General features: G+C 38.9%; 1 protein-coding gene across 3 annotated transcripts in view; it reads right to left on the bottom strand.

Annotated features, from left to right (window-relative positions):
- Window positions 1-15,189, bottom strand: part of ARHGEF12 (Rho guanine nucleotide exchange factor 12) — a 76,739-nt gene that overhangs the window by 1,549 nt on the left and 60,001 nt on the right. For all 3 annotated transcript variants that reach the window (XM_059829623.1, XM_059829624.1, XM_059829625.1), the window contains 13 exons: window positions 13,752-13,877; window positions 12,846-12,960; window positions 10,150-10,250; window positions 9,819-9,896; window positions 8,337-8,412; window positions 7,757-7,924; window positions 7,159-7,246; window positions 6,106-6,195; window positions 5,877-5,953; window positions 5,278-5,505; window positions 2,962-3,447; window positions 957-1,270; window positions 98-170 (listed from right to left, as the gene is read on the bottom strand). In XM_059829623.1, the coding sequence (XP_059685606.1) occupies window positions 98-170; window positions 957-1,270; window positions 2,962-3,447; window positions 5,278-5,505; window positions 5,877-5,953; window positions 6,106-6,195; window positions 7,159-7,246; window positions 7,757-7,924; window positions 8,337-8,412; window positions 9,819-9,896; window positions 10,150-10,250; window positions 12,846-12,960; window positions 13,752-13,877 (2,020 nt within the window). The remainder of the gene's footprint in view (window positions 1-97; window positions 171-956; window positions 1,271-2,961; window positions 3,448-5,277; window positions 5,506-5,876; window positions 5,954-6,105; window positions 6,196-7,158; window positions 7,247-7,756; window positions 7,925-8,336; window positions 8,413-9,818; window positions 9,897-10,149; window positions 10,251-12,845; window positions 12,961-13,751; window positions 13,878-15,189) is intronic.

Here is a 15,189-nt window from a genome sequence, read left to right as displayed (position 1 = left end):
TGTGTGTGAAACATTAATAATTGACTTTGTGCTCTTTGTTTAATGTCTGAAGCCAACGTGGTATAAGCTACCAATTACAGACAGTGTGGTTGCGTACCTGAGTGCTCTCCCGTGGAGGCTGATCCAGCCAGCCCTTGGCGTCGGAGAATGGTGTAGTCTTCCTCAACCTCCTAAGAAACAAAAACACCCCCAAAACTCAAGTGGCTCTTTCTCTATTTAACAAGTGAACAAAGATGGCTTCAAATAAGAAAAGAGAAGTTTCGCTGCATGTGAGTGGACTGGAATCACCCATGTTGCTACAGTGACCCACAATGGATTTCAACTCCTTATCAGCACCTTTATCAGGCCTTCCATGTGCATGCAATATTCCACTTTCTTTTCAGATTTCAGTTAAATTAAAGGCTGGCTACTCACTTCACATGTAGTATGTCTCATACATCAAGATGCTATAAACCTTCTACAGCAATGGCTATTATGTATAGAGAATCCCCATCACATACAAAAAAGTAATTTTGAATATACTGAGGCTAAAAACCTCATTATTGGTCTACTGCAACCTAGCACCTTCATTTGACATTAGCAGCAGTATGCAACAGATTTGATAAGTCTTTTTATGTCAGGAACTCAAATTCCTTAGGTCAGCGGCCCCTTCAAAACTCCATTGTTGCAGACTTGTGTCAATTTTGTTCTACCCCCAGGAATCTCTCCAAATTCAAATCAAACCAATATACATACCCGCTAGCTCTAGCGGAACTATTTGCTTCTCGTAACCCACAACTTAATGCAAGCAAAACAGCACCAAGTTTCTACTTCAAAAAGCTTCCAGAGATAAGAACTAAAGGCAAAAAAAGGCATGGCTGCCCTTCTTCCCCCTCAAAATTATTTTCAAGCTCTTTTCTAAAACTAAACTGAAGGAATATGAAAACCCTGATACTGCAAATAGAAACATAGTATACCTTTAACTTTTCAAGGTCATCCTCTATCTTCTGAATATACTGCATCATCTGCACACGTGACTCTATAGAGAAGTGAGGGCTTGCTACAAATGAGCAGGACTCTTCCACTCCCCCCCAGCGTGAGGCCATCATCTCCTCAGCAAAGGGGGAGCTTCCTCCATCCGACTGGGTGTCCCGCGGGGAAAGTGGCTGCTGCTGTGCAGAGTCCAAAGAGGTGCGGCCACCTGCAGTGCACTGGAGAACTAGAGACGATACCTCCTCATCTGTGGAGCTCTCCTGCACTGTTCCATATCCATCAAGGATCAAATAATTTCCTGTTAAGAGAACAGCTTTTTACTAACACCTCCAGCTCAATAATCACCAAGAACCACTGAACTGTAGACAGTTTAAGGAGACTTTAAGAAAGATAAGTGGTGAGAGGCCCATCTCCTGAGACATTTTAAAATGGATAAGAAAAAGCATTTATGAACACTACACAGAATAGTGATTATATCAGACCAGACTAGTTTGGTTCTGAATTGGGCTTCAGAGATCATGGCTGGTTTGTGGACTGCAGTTCGAGAATTACATTATTAGATGAGCTAATCACCTACCTTTCTGTTTTTCCAAAATCTGTGTTTCTATTACAATGTCTGAAAATCCTGCACTTAACACTAATGGTACCTGACAAATCAGACTGCTAAATTTCTAACCTCCACTAACTAGCTATGGTACTGAGGATGCTTTTAAATGGGTTAGCTTTAAAATTTAGTTTGCTGATGATATGTTAAAGATAAAGCGATTATAGATCCAAATGCTTTCACAACGTGCACCTAGCAATAGGATTATACTAAATAATTTCTCTACAGTATTACAGCAAAGCTAGCATGTGGAGTCAGAATTGACTAAAAACAGGTCAATCTAATTTTGATGTTCCTGCACAGTCAAGAAAGTAAACAGCGTAAGAGGTGACAAATAAATTAGATGCTTCAAGTTGTTGGCGCAGCTTTAATAATTTAAAATGTCTCAGTAATTCAGGAAAATAAAAATTATTTTCAATATGTAGTTGGAAGGCAGCATTCAGAGAGTCACAAATCGGCTTATACACATTGACAGAATCCAATTTTTAAATAAAAGCGTATTTATGGATAAAAGATTTCAAAGACAAGTAGTCATATAGAATCTACCTACTAGTAGCTACTTCTACTACAACAAGCACATGCGATAAACCTCAACTTGTGTGCTAAATTTAGTGCAGTGTCACCATGTTGGCTGATCAGAATTGCAGGACTTTCCAAACATGGAGCTTGCAAAGTCCCATGAAAGTGCTCACAGCTGCTGTCTTAGAGCTAGTTTTCTGCTGAGTTTACAGCTCTACAACCTTCTTGAAGGCTAGAATAGATATACTTTGAGATGCTGCTCAGGTAACTGCCAAATATAGCATATGTAGTAATAATAACAGAAATAACAAAAATAATAAGCTTTTAAGAGCTTCAGACTGGGGTAAGGTCGCAGGAGACAATTAACAATGCAAAGCTAAACTGTAAGTTTCTCTTCTGAAGCTTGATCAGGAGAAGACAATACAGTATCTACAAAATAGCATCAGTCATGGTGGCTCTTCGTGGACAGACTAAGGAAGTGCTTTGCCTTCAGGGAAAACATTTTCCCTACAGGTCCCCAACAGTCAATTGAGAGATAAAGTGGTCCAGTGGCAACCGCAATCAAGAGCTTGCATTGTGTCTGTGCCTCTGTAATTACAGTCTGTCACAGTGTATTAACCCCACAGTACTTCAGCTTCTCCTTTCATAAAATAGAGAATTCATTAGGTACATGTTTTCACAGCTCTTTTCAGGGCTAAAATGACTGTCAAGGACTGAGAGTTAACTTTAAATGTCCTATACCATGTAAGCAAAAGAGAAAAACATACTGTGATTTTCTTTAGTATCTTCTATTTAAAACTGAACTCAAGTCTCTAATACAGAATCTGGACAGACTATCGTGCAATGAGTGAATGAGAAATCCTCACCTGAGATCCGTATTTGCACATCCTCTTCATCCTTCCTTTCCATAAGTTCACTTTCAGACGGATTTTCATCACTGTGAGCTTCTCGAGCATCAAAAAAATGCTCCCCACTTTCATCAGCACCCACCCCTTCCAGCTCTGTGGTTGAGATCTCCAGATTCATACTCATGCGGTCTATTGCTAAGTTACTACTTGATCTGGGGTCTCTCGCTATCAGCTGCATGGCATCCCCTGAAGCTGGCGATTCAGCTGAAGTCCGGAGGCCATAACTAGCTGTGGACTCATTAGTTCTGGTTCTCAGAAGCATTCTGTCTGTTCCAGGCTGGTGAAATTTGTTATTGTCACAGTGCTGTAGTCCAGGCTCACTTCCACTCTCCGTTTGGGCTTCTTGAGAAACGGTCCTAAACCTGGGAAAGCGCTGCCAGTCTTCAAGGGTCCCCTTCTCAGAAAAGCCAAGCTGCTGTACCAACAATTGTTTCAGCAAGCCCACTGCAAGTAGAGATAATGTTCACAAGGCTTCACAGACCATAACCTCCCTAACAGTGATTAAACTAGACATAAAGGCCACCCTTTCAAAAAGGTGTATCTCATAGCAGCCAGCCCTCTCATTGTTCTTGGCAGGAAAAACAGGGATAAAATAAATATATAAGGTCTGAAGCCTTACTCCACATTTTACCCTACCAGCAAGAGCAAACATGTCAGTACAAGTTCCATCTTGCTTCGGGAAAAACAGAGAAATCATCTACTAAAATTATCCAGCAAGTGAGCTGGAGCACAGGTGAGTGCCCAGGTTTTACCCATGCCCTCAAAGGAACTAAAAACTATGGCCGTAATAGGGGATTCCCACCTGAGAAACAAGCATATTGAGAATATTCCATTCAATTTTGAAATGACAGATCAAAAAAATTGAAGACATTTTCCCCAAAAGTTCATGCAAATTTATGCTTGTTTGCACTTCAATCCACATTCCTTTATCTCTCAAATTACCCCAACCAAATACTTCATAATAAGGACACATTGTTCAAAACAAAAATAGGATACTGTCAAGAGCATAGGAACACTGTTCATTCTCACCATATAATGGCTCACATAACACTCAAGTTAAGGTATGATTTCATACAAAAGAGCAGTCACTCGTCTAAGTGGAAGGCTCTTGTCAAAACGTGAGTGACCCACTGCTGCTTTTAGTGGGCTAGTCTTCTACGTCTTTTACGTCTGAATAGTCGTGAGATGCTAGGTCACTAATACTATCTTCACACACCTTGCAGACTAAGATTATCTTATCACTGGTCTCTGAAAACAAGTACCAAGAACATTTGTACAGCATTCAGAATTAGAAAAGCACTTTGAATCCTATAAGAAGGAGAAGCATAAATGGATGAAAAGATCCAAGATAAACTATTAGTTTGCAGAAAACTGTCATTGCTTGTAGAGAGATAGAAGAGGGAATTCAGGCCAAGAATACAAGTGCTCTGCATTTTGGCAAAAGCAAATGACCCACAGAGAAGCAATACAGACTATTCCCTCCAAGTGCAACTGAGGGACTTCGTGTCCATTTCAGAGTTGCCAGGAAGAGATATACGGATTAATGAATTCATCCAAATTTTAGGAAGTTACATTTAGGAATTGCAATGCTGGATCTGATCAAGTAGGTTGCATAGCCCTGCATTCTTCCTCTGAAAGGAGGTATACCAGAGAACAGAGGAAGTGATTAAAAATCTTCTATAAACAATTTTACAGAATAATCTGTCCATCAGCAAAATTTCTTTTCAACACACACAAGTCCTCAGAAAATTTGAACCTAGATTTTGTCAAGTGCACATATATCCAAATCTCATTTGCAGGGTTTTACAAAAAAACATGCAAAATCATATTCTGCAACTCATGCAACCTCTCCTATTCTGCTCCAGTGCTATGAAAATAAGTCCACAGGCTAACTGCATTGTCTTTTAAAAAACTGCTGACTAGCATTGGCACTGTACAGCACTGCACAAAGTTCTGCAATATAATTTCATCAAAGCACTTCATGGACAGGATGTAACAATTCATTACCACAATCATTTTATACATGGGAAAACCACAGAGAAACAATGAGATGCCTAAAGCCAAAGAAAGGGCCAGTATATGAATTCAGAACTTAGAATTCCTTGCTGTCAGATCCACTTTGTTTTGCTATGCTGTGATCTACAGCACAGAGAGAATTGATATTTAAATCAAAATGGGCTTTAGATTTTATTTTAGCTCATTGATGTAGATGGTTGACCTAGCAATTTCCATCTCTACATCACATCCCATCAGACACTGCCCACAGATACTTACAGTTCCTTAATGCATCCAATGCCCACTGCCCTTCTGATACTGAAGGTAAATTGGTGGTTGTGTGTTCATAGCACGCGGAAGAATCTTTAAGTGTCAGGTCTGCCTGCTGCACTTTATCAAACTGTCTTTCTGACACAAGAAGACTTTCTACCTTGGACTTTTCAGACATGATGGGCGAAGACGACTGAGCATTCAGTATTAAGGGAGATTCGAGGCCCAAATCTTTATCTAGTAAACAGAAAACATACATTCAGGTTAAACAACCATGTCAAAATAATGATAAACTGCAGAAAATTCTGCTTCACACAAATCTCTGAAAACACTAAAAAAATACAGTTCTTGAGCATGGGTTTGGTAAAAGGCCAATTCTTTCCAGGGGAAAAAAGAATCTTCCCAGAAATTTATAAAACACACGGAAATAGTAAGAGGTACCAAGAGGTTCGGTATCACTTCTCTACATGACTTGTTAAGAAATCATTCCTTTCCAGAAAAACATCAAAGCTAACAACAAATCCCCAAGCCACAAGGAATATGGCTTGGCACATTTGCACTCCATGTAGCAAATTTACTGATACCATTTACCTGGACCACTGTTTTACCTGGACTTTGCAGACTACTGGCAGGAATGTCATGCTGCTCTTTGAGCTTCTGCTGCTCCTCTTCTTCACGCTCTTCTCTGCAGGGAGGAAAGAATGAAAACATTCTTTTAGTCACATATATCTGAATTGCTGCATGAGAACCAGTGCTTTGGCTGGCAATCTTTGAGCAGAAGAAGGGGTACTGGAAAAAGAAAAATCAGCCCTTCCTCCTCTGGCTACTTTTACTTACTCGCCAGGTCCTGACTGTGGTAATGGAATCACTCTTCTAGTACTCCCCATTTTTACAGTCCCTGCCATCTGAGCTATAAGGTCCTGCCACCTGCAGTAGAAACATCAAATAAAAACATGCAAGGCATGAAGCATAATTAATACCTCTTTATTTAAACACCACTTAAATCCAGCTAATATTATTATTGCTTTTCTTATCAAGAGAAATATCTCATCTTTTTTTTTTTTTCAATTCTGTTACATTCAATGCAATATCTTGCAGCTGCAAGTGAAGCACCACAGCATAATGCTCACCTCACCACTATATTCTTCAGCAGAAGGAAATGAATGACAGGACCTTAGCAGGAGCTGTCAGGTGAGGCAGTTATTTTATACATAAATACATACAAAAGCATTAAGTAACATTTCACATATTACTGAAGAGTTTCATATATGATACACTAGAACAGTTGCTATGTATCATACAAGTAAGTCTATGCGCTGCTTATACTTCAGGAGAAAAACATTTCTACCAAAGAAAAAGTGTTTAGCTAGTCTATGCGCTGCTTATACTTCAGGAGAAAAACATTTCTACCAAAGAAAAAGTGTTTAGCTAGGGAATCAAATTCATGCATTGGGGTGCTTATGATGCTAGTATCAAAGTCTGCAAGGCTAACTGGTTCTGCATAAAGATGCAGAACCAATTTCAGTTACTTATGTGGCAGTCAGTCACGTAAGACCAGAATTGCAAGGGTAAAGAAAAGCATTTTTGAGGTCAGAAAAGGGGTTGGAGTGAGTGAGATAGCAAGCAACAACACTGAGTGTTATGTACAATTTTTTTTTTTAATACATACACTAATGTGTGTATACACCCTCTCCCTGCTTTTAAGAAGTTGGGAGAGACTATCCTTGGATACTTCCTACATAGGTCAACATAGCTATGTTTTCAGCTAAGCTTAGAGAAGGAACTCAAGTAATTCATGGACACCTGCACAGTTACTACAGGCAAGCAAATGTAAAAGATCTCTCAAGTACAACAAATCAAGCAGCAAATGGAGCTGAACAAATTACTTACACATTCTTTTCTGAAACAGTCTGTGCCACCAGTTCATAAATATGAGCGCCATTTTCTGACATGGAGATGACGAAGAAAGCTTTGTTATCTGAAGCAACACAGGGAGAGAAGAATTTAACTAGAAGCCTTGTCCCACATAGCTTTCTGAAAATTCCTAAAAACTGGGCAAAACCCCAACCAGAAGCAATGAAAGAAGAGTTCATGAGATAACCCTCCCACACTATAACACACAAAACAACAATCTTTCCCTATCCAGGAAATTTGACTATTCGTCCTAAAAGAAAAGAGCCATTACCACCCAAACCACTTTGAAACAGATTTATTTCTCCTCTTCTCCCTCCCAATAATTTCTAGAGTACCTTTCATCTCATACAATCGGAGTGCTTTAATTTAGAAATCTAACTCAAGCTATGCCTGTTACAGATGCAAAGAGGTTAAACAGCTCATACATACAAAGCAAGATGTTGGACAACCAAGAATTAAGCCTACACATTTTTCCATGTTCTACTGTGGAACTCTAGACAAAAACAGCTATCCTCAACTGATCTAGTCTTCATTTTTGCCTTCCTCTTTTGCCTTCCCAATTGGTTACACTGACCTGTTGCCACCTGACGAACCAGAACGGTGTTCAATTTGATGATAGGACTGAAGGTGTGTTTACTGTCAGCTGTTGATGCCAAGATTTTACTGTGACACTTCAGTACCAGTTTATCATCTTGTTTCTGCAACAGCACCAGAATGTCCTCCAGAAGCAGAGTGTAGAGATCTGCACAGAGTGCAAAAGAACTCAGAATGAGTTAAAGATTCATAATTTTGTATCACATCCCTGCAGAAAGAAAAAGGCTGCATTTTTGATTACTCATGCAGAGGCAGTAATCAGTGCTATGCCATTCTAGGCAAAGCTTGCAAATCTTCCTCATCAAAACTACAGCAGAAAGCTACAGATGGGATTGGATCATCTCACAACTGACTGCTGTGTCCCTGCATGGCCATAACGATACTTCAGCATATTTCAGAATTTACAAGAATAATTTAATCAGCTCTGAGAAACACATAGGCATTATTATAGGTGGCAGTAAGAATCATAATTGGAAACTGCAGAAATCCTTTCTCTTTCTCTCCTTCTCAGCAAACACACATAAACCCAAATTTAAGTCAGTTGATGGAACAGGACTCACCAATAGTTTTGTCACGATTAACCTTCCAAATTAGAGGTCCTTCATGAAGCATTTTTCTCTTTGTTAGATCCAAGTTCTGTCACCAGGGGAAAGAAAAAAAAAAGTAGTACTATGAAATTTCTGTGGAAGCAAGTAATAGTAAAGCATGGGAATGTCAGAGGGAAGGCTGGAACAGGCACTCCAGTTTGGAGATGAGCAGCTAAACCCAGTCTGGAAAAAGAAATGTGGCACAGGAGCAGGGTATGCTCGTAAACCAAAATCTTGTGAGAGGTGTTTGTTATCACTCTTTCTCATTCACTGCTCTTTTGCAGATGCTGGGGTCACAGGGTAGAGAATTTTTGTACTAAGTCAAGCTACTAAGGCATTAGGACGTCATCTGATTTCTAGGAGTTTTTCCAATATCCCATATAAAGTTTGCATTTCTAGTATTACAACTAATTAATGCTTCAGCACTTGATTTGCAAGTCAAGTGTGCCTACAAATGATATATACTGATGTACAAATCATTCCAATGATCTGATGGACTTTATAATGTCAATGGATTCTTCAGTCATTTCAGTGCTTGTGACATTTAGATCTGCAGGCAAGTAAAAGTGACAATTTTCACAAGTCGTTCCTTCCAAGTCGCAGAGTCTACAATCAATGACAGCAAGATTTCATAACTGCCAGTAAGTTCTCCATCTCCTAACTAAATGCTTGCAAGTTTATTTGTGGAAGGATACATGACAGTTTTATAGAGGAGTCTTCATATAAAAATTTCTTTGGATACACCCTGATGTTGGAGAAGATAGGGCCACCTATTTGGAACATGTGTGAAAGAAAAGAAAATATTTGTTTCAAGTTGCAAGTGCCTATTGGTGCTCATCATTCACTTGAAACATGGAAATTTCATAAAGTTAGTACTGTTCCAAGGATGTTGACAACAAGCAACCAGCTTCACTAACATAACTGCAAGAATTTACAGGGTCCTGAAACACAGTACTTTCAGCACTGGACTTAGAATTTATTTGGCTATACCTGTGGATCTCCTATACAAATCAGCCTGTGTACAAGCTCTTCTTTTAAAGCCAGCTGCATTGCTACAGCTCGTGGCTCTCTGAGGCCTCCCCAGTTCCAACAGCATACCTAAGACATGTGATCATGTGAGATATATATCCATAGTAAGATTTATCGTCCAACAGCTCTCTCTCATGTGATACAGAAGTGCATTAGCTTGCAGACCATTAAGATTTGTTTCGCAGAACTTACAAGCTTCATCAACACTTCTATGTGCAGAACCAAGTTATTACATCCACAGAGATGTTCAGGAAGGCAGCAAAACTCAAATTCCTGAGACTAATGGTTTTAATTTTTGTATAGCAATAGCTATCTCCAAAGACCATTTGATTGTACATCAGAAGACTGTAGTAGAAAGAGCCACAAACTGAACAACAGGGTTGCAATCACAATTTACATAGAAATTGCTTCAGTGTTGTCTCTCACCCTGAACTCATCCATCATGGGATCCTCAGACTGCTTCAAGTAGGACAGGTCAAGACGGCGCTGATAATCTTCCAAATGCTGCAGAAAATGCAATGAAGATGGTCACTTTGATTAGCAAAACTCACTAGCATCAGAGTGCAGGCAGTCATGAATACCTCCACACGTTCCCAAATGCCCAAGATTCCTCCTGTTACAGGAATACTTGTGTCACAAAACATCTTTAAGCGCAGCATAAAGTCATTAGTACAGAGACTCTAGGTGTCTTAAACAGCTTGCTGCCCTTCAATGCTCTTCTCCCCAAACCTTGATGCTCACTTCGTTCACCTCCTACCTGCTTGTTCTCAGACTCTTTGACAGCCTGGTTCACATGGTTAAGGATCTGACGACAATGATCTGCTGCTTTCTTCACCTTCTCTTTTTCTTCAGGCAGTTCTGCAAGAGAAAAAGGATGTGTAATAATGCTTTCCAATGAAGGTTGAAAAAGTCAGACATCTAGTGCAGTTTACTGACTTCAAATTTGAGAAAGAGAACTTAAATTCTCAGAATAGCCTACCAACAAAAGCACTGCATTTCAAAGGTGAAATGACAAAAACAGATTTGTGACAGGAGAGAATTCATTCTGCCCTGCACAAGACACCGGCCTCTGATGATCACCGTACACAGCACAGCACTTGCCACTCTCCCTTTTTTGAGGGGCTTGTGACAACTATTCACTCCAAACATCAATCTGAGAAGTATTCTGAGAAACCTAAAAAGTTTAATAAGACTCCACTGTGGTACAAGGAGAGTCGGCGTAGGTATTTAAGATCGCACACAGCCAGCTAGCCAAAGTCCCGCAATTCGGCAACTGACTACTGGCTTCTGCATTTCTCCCAATCCTTTTTATTTATTTTGGAAGAGGGAAAAACAGACAATGAAACATAACACAAAATATAAAAAAAAAAAAGTGTTTTATAATAACTTTTTTCCATCCAGATACCCTGTATTTATTTTAACAGCTTAGGAAAAAAGTATCTCTGGCTACTTTCATGCAGCCTGATTATAAAAACCACTCTTCCATTACACCAAGAGCAAAGAAGGGTTATCTTTCCAGGCAATGTCACTTGATCCCATGCAGACACAGGTGAACCCCACCAATTCTCACTACCACAAGCCACATTAAGAATTTAATTAACAGACAAATAAACAAGTACATCAAGGATAATGGACTATCACATGCTTTCCTAATTATGATTAGAGTGATCTTGTAAATGCAGTATATTTTTTATGAGTAATGAAATTACACTGCAGCAGGTATCTGCTAGTAAACCTGACAGGGCATTTTGTGGTATTATTAGTCATATTTTTGCCTGTGATGCTGGAAATATCTTTCAGTGTAACACATCCTAGCTAAACTCAACCCTCTGCAAGAACATGAAAACATTCTGTAGTGCCTTAGAGATTCAACAGATGAGGAAGATCAAGAGACTGTTGGTGTCTATTGTGTAGGAAACTATTTATTTCCAAGTTCAATCTGCTTTATATTCTTAGTTGACATTATATTGATAACATCCAAGATGTTTAAATGAAGCTTGTTTTGTATCAGACTTTAGGGGTGTAGGTCAGATTGTGCTCTGAGTGCATATTTTTCCCAGATATTGGGAATTTTGAATAAATAGTACTGAGAATTGATTAAAAAAACAATGACACAAAACCACCCTTGGTCGATAACAAGAAAACCTTGACCTTAAAAAAAAAAATCAATTTGTTCTGTATTATCTGCTTTTTGTTCTCTTCTTAAAGAAACATGCTGATTTGCCATAAGCCTTAACACTACATGATTTTTGCTTAGGTTCTATAATACTTTCCATTTTTGCCTCCTTGTTCAGAAGCATGTCCTATGTCTATCCAAGCCTGTTTAAGCAATGGCATAACTTGATAGGTTTTTATTAGATTCTTCATTCTTCACATTTTTGTGTTAGTAATGGACGATCAGGGATTTCTATTATTGAAGATCTTATTCTTTTTCTCTCTCAAATGCACCTACATGGAAATTGGAATTCGCTTAAATGTGTTTTCTCTTACTAGTTTGATTTAGCTATCTTTATGACCTGAATTCAAGAAAAAATTGTGTTTATCAGAGCATATTTCTTATTGAAAAGTGATTTATTGAAACAAATAGAGTATCATCTTTAGTGACTGAATTCTTTCTAGTTATTTCCTTCTTCAAGATTGCAGAAAGGAGTTAAATATATCTTGAAAGTTACAGAAAGAACAAGCATGCTAATGACTATTCAAAACAATAACACAAATGCAACTTGCCTCTTAGTAAGTTCCTAAAGTTTTGGTTGCTAAGACCATGTACTAAGGAAGAGTTACACAATACCCGCTCTTTTTCCTCTGTTTCTTTTTCTTCTGAACGTAATTCCAGCTATTGACATTATCACATACTCTTATACAATCAGAAATGTAAGGATGCAGACAAAATATTTTCTTCACTTCTGTTTGATTGTCATAATCATTAAAAACCATTAATAACAGTAATAGTGTAAAACTAAGAAACCGGCTAGGAACTGGAGGGTGGAGAGGAGACAGTCAGGAATTCCTGGTTTCCTTCTTCAAAAACTAAGAGCAAATCAAGTTGTTTTGCCAGTAACTTTCATAAGCAGAGTGGTTTGATTTATCTTCAAAACTTCAGCATTCCCCTCCCCTAACTTTTTAAAACTATATTTAAATGATTATATTGCACTCTACACACACTGCAACCCAACGCAGACTGTCATTCACTTTTTTCACATAGAAAAGAAAAAAAAAGAAATTCAAAGAAGGAAAATTAATTTAATTTAGAAACAAAAGACTGGATTTTTTTTTTATTATTATTAAAATTTTTTTCAACCTGCCCTCCTGTGTCAAAGGCAGCAGCGAGGTCACAATGAAAACAGATAGTGACCGATAAAATTGAACTGTTCTTCAACATATGCTTTGAAATCACATTTGCCTAAAAAACCTGCTGAGATGCATACATAAACCCTAGTGGAAAGGCTTTACCTGTGTACTTAGCAATGTTATCCAGCAGAAGGGGGTACTTAGTCAACCTCTGCATCTCTGTGGGAATGATATCCTTCAGCTGCAACCGGCGACACAGTGGATTACTCTCAGCATCCTAAAATTAAACAGCACAATAACTACATTTGTCATTTTTATTAAGACTATAATTACCTGAACATGTAAAATCTATTCATCACATAAACGTCTGTTACTTCACTTTCCAGTAATTAAATACAAGACAAGAAATGCCAAGATCTATCATTCAGACAACACATCCCCTCTCCATTTGCAATTATGTATAGGAAAGGCTCATCACAAAACCAGCAGCTTCCTTCCCTCATTACTTCAGAGACCTGGTACCATCTCCAATCAATCTCAGTCACCATCGTTCAGGGAAGACATCAGTTTAGGCTTCCACGCTGTAGAAAAACTACAGTACATTTTTCACTATAACCTCAACCCTTGTATTACCGGAGTTCTTCCCAGCCTGTGGTAATGATGATAATGTTCTCTCCTCCAAATGCCACGTGTAGTCAAGCCCCTTTCCTGGCAGACAGAATAGGTGTATATCATCTGTCTTCTGCCCGTGGCATGCATCAAAATTGCACTACTGTAAGTAGCTTTCCCCACAGAAGTACTCATCCTTGGGAAAAAGCCACCTCAAGTGAGATGCCATCTCCTGTGCTTTCCTGTATTCTATCAGGACACTGTGTTCCCCAGAATTAAAGGCTCCTCCCTCCAGAAATGATTAGCAGAGATAAATACAGTATTGGAAATTATCCCAATCTGAAGACAATGTTAGACATGATGTCATTAATTATAACAACTTTATCTACAACCATTCATTATGCTATGCTGGCCACCAGCCACATCCTCAGGCAACTCAAACCCTTGCATATAATTCACCTGCACAAAAGTCTGGAATCGAGAGTCCTTCTTCTGGCGTGACTTGATGACCTCTAGAGCAAAGGGCTGGTTACTGCAGAAAGTGGCAGTTGCATGTTTCAGCTTATCCTCTGCTGGTCCACTAAACTGTGCCAGAAAGCCAAGAAAGCCAAATTTAGATAGACTCAAATTCAATACGCATCACTTTCAACAGACATATAGCTGTGTAGCCAAACTGATCTCACCAGGGAAGAAAGGAATTACTAGCGAAGTATGAGAAGTCGTTTCCATCCTGGTTTTAAGGCCTTGTCTTTCCAGCCTACTGAGGAACCCCTTTACATCTCAAACTCTACAGTTCTCCTGTCTGCAGCCCTAGCACATCCAATCCTTTTATAACTGCACTGATGATTCAGAGGGAGAATACGGTGTCATGTCTTCACTGTCAGCCATAAGGAGAGCAGAAAAAACTGTACTCAGATGAATGACAAGGGATTACTTAACCAGCCCATTGGTCAGCAAAGCCAAGACCAAAGGCCATCTTGTTTCTTGGGGACACCCATGCTTAAACACCAGAATATAACATAACACCTTATTTCCTGAACAAAATTATTACAAAAACATGGCTAGGGGGAACTATAGCCATGAGCAGGGCTCAGAAATATGCCGCAGATGACAGATGGTTAATCTGTTACTGCAACTCTTCCCATTTCTGCTACCCAGTCTGTGATGCAGCGTAGTAACTCCCGAAAATACTCACTCTGGAGAATGAGATCCTGGTTTTTTTTTTTTGTTTTAGCCACTTAGCCCGAACACTATGCAAGGACATAAAACTATAAGCTTAAGGTCTAGCTCGCTCTAGCTAGTATTCTCTTGCTTTTCCTAATACACAGGAGAACTGAAAGGTGTTTCTTTACCAGCCTCATCTGATTTTCATTTGCTTCCTTTTTCATGGAACAGTAGACAAACAGTGGGATATAAAAACAACACCACAAGAGATGACTGCATGAAGAGTTGAAAAGAATAAGCAGATCAATCTTCAATCCTAAATTAAGTAGGCTTGAAAACAAAAAGCAAACTGGGAGATTCCAGAGAGAGAATTTTTTTTTTTTTTTAAAGAATCTACATCACTCCTGCTCCTGTCATTTGGATCTCAGAAAGGAAGCCTACAACAGTGCTATAAATTTGAGAAGGTTCAGCTATGTAAATTCTAGGATTGGAAACCAGTATTTTTAACTATCTTTTAACTGCACCACAGGCAACATGATTTATATTTCAGTGTTACTGAAATAAATTGTGCTATTACATTTTTCAAAATCCTACTCTCACCTTCATGTCTCCAAAACTACCTTTCTACTCTACCTACACATTGTAAGGAAATTATTTTTTCTTCCTTAAATTACTCTTATCTCTAGCCAAATGAAAAGCCTATGAATTCTTCCTGCTTTCCTTCAACTCTCAT

Source organism: Gavia stellata, chromosome 26 (genome assembly GCF_030936135.1).
Source record: "Gavia stellata isolate bGavSte3 chromosome 26, bGavSte3.hap2, whole genome shotgun sequence".
In the NCBI taxonomy this organism is placed as follows: domain Eukaryota; kingdom Metazoa; phylum Chordata; class Aves; order Gaviiformes; family Gaviidae; genus Gavia; species Gavia stellata.
The sequence above is the reverse complement of the archived record's forward strand: the minus strand, read 5'-3'. Positions and strand labels throughout refer to the sequence as shown.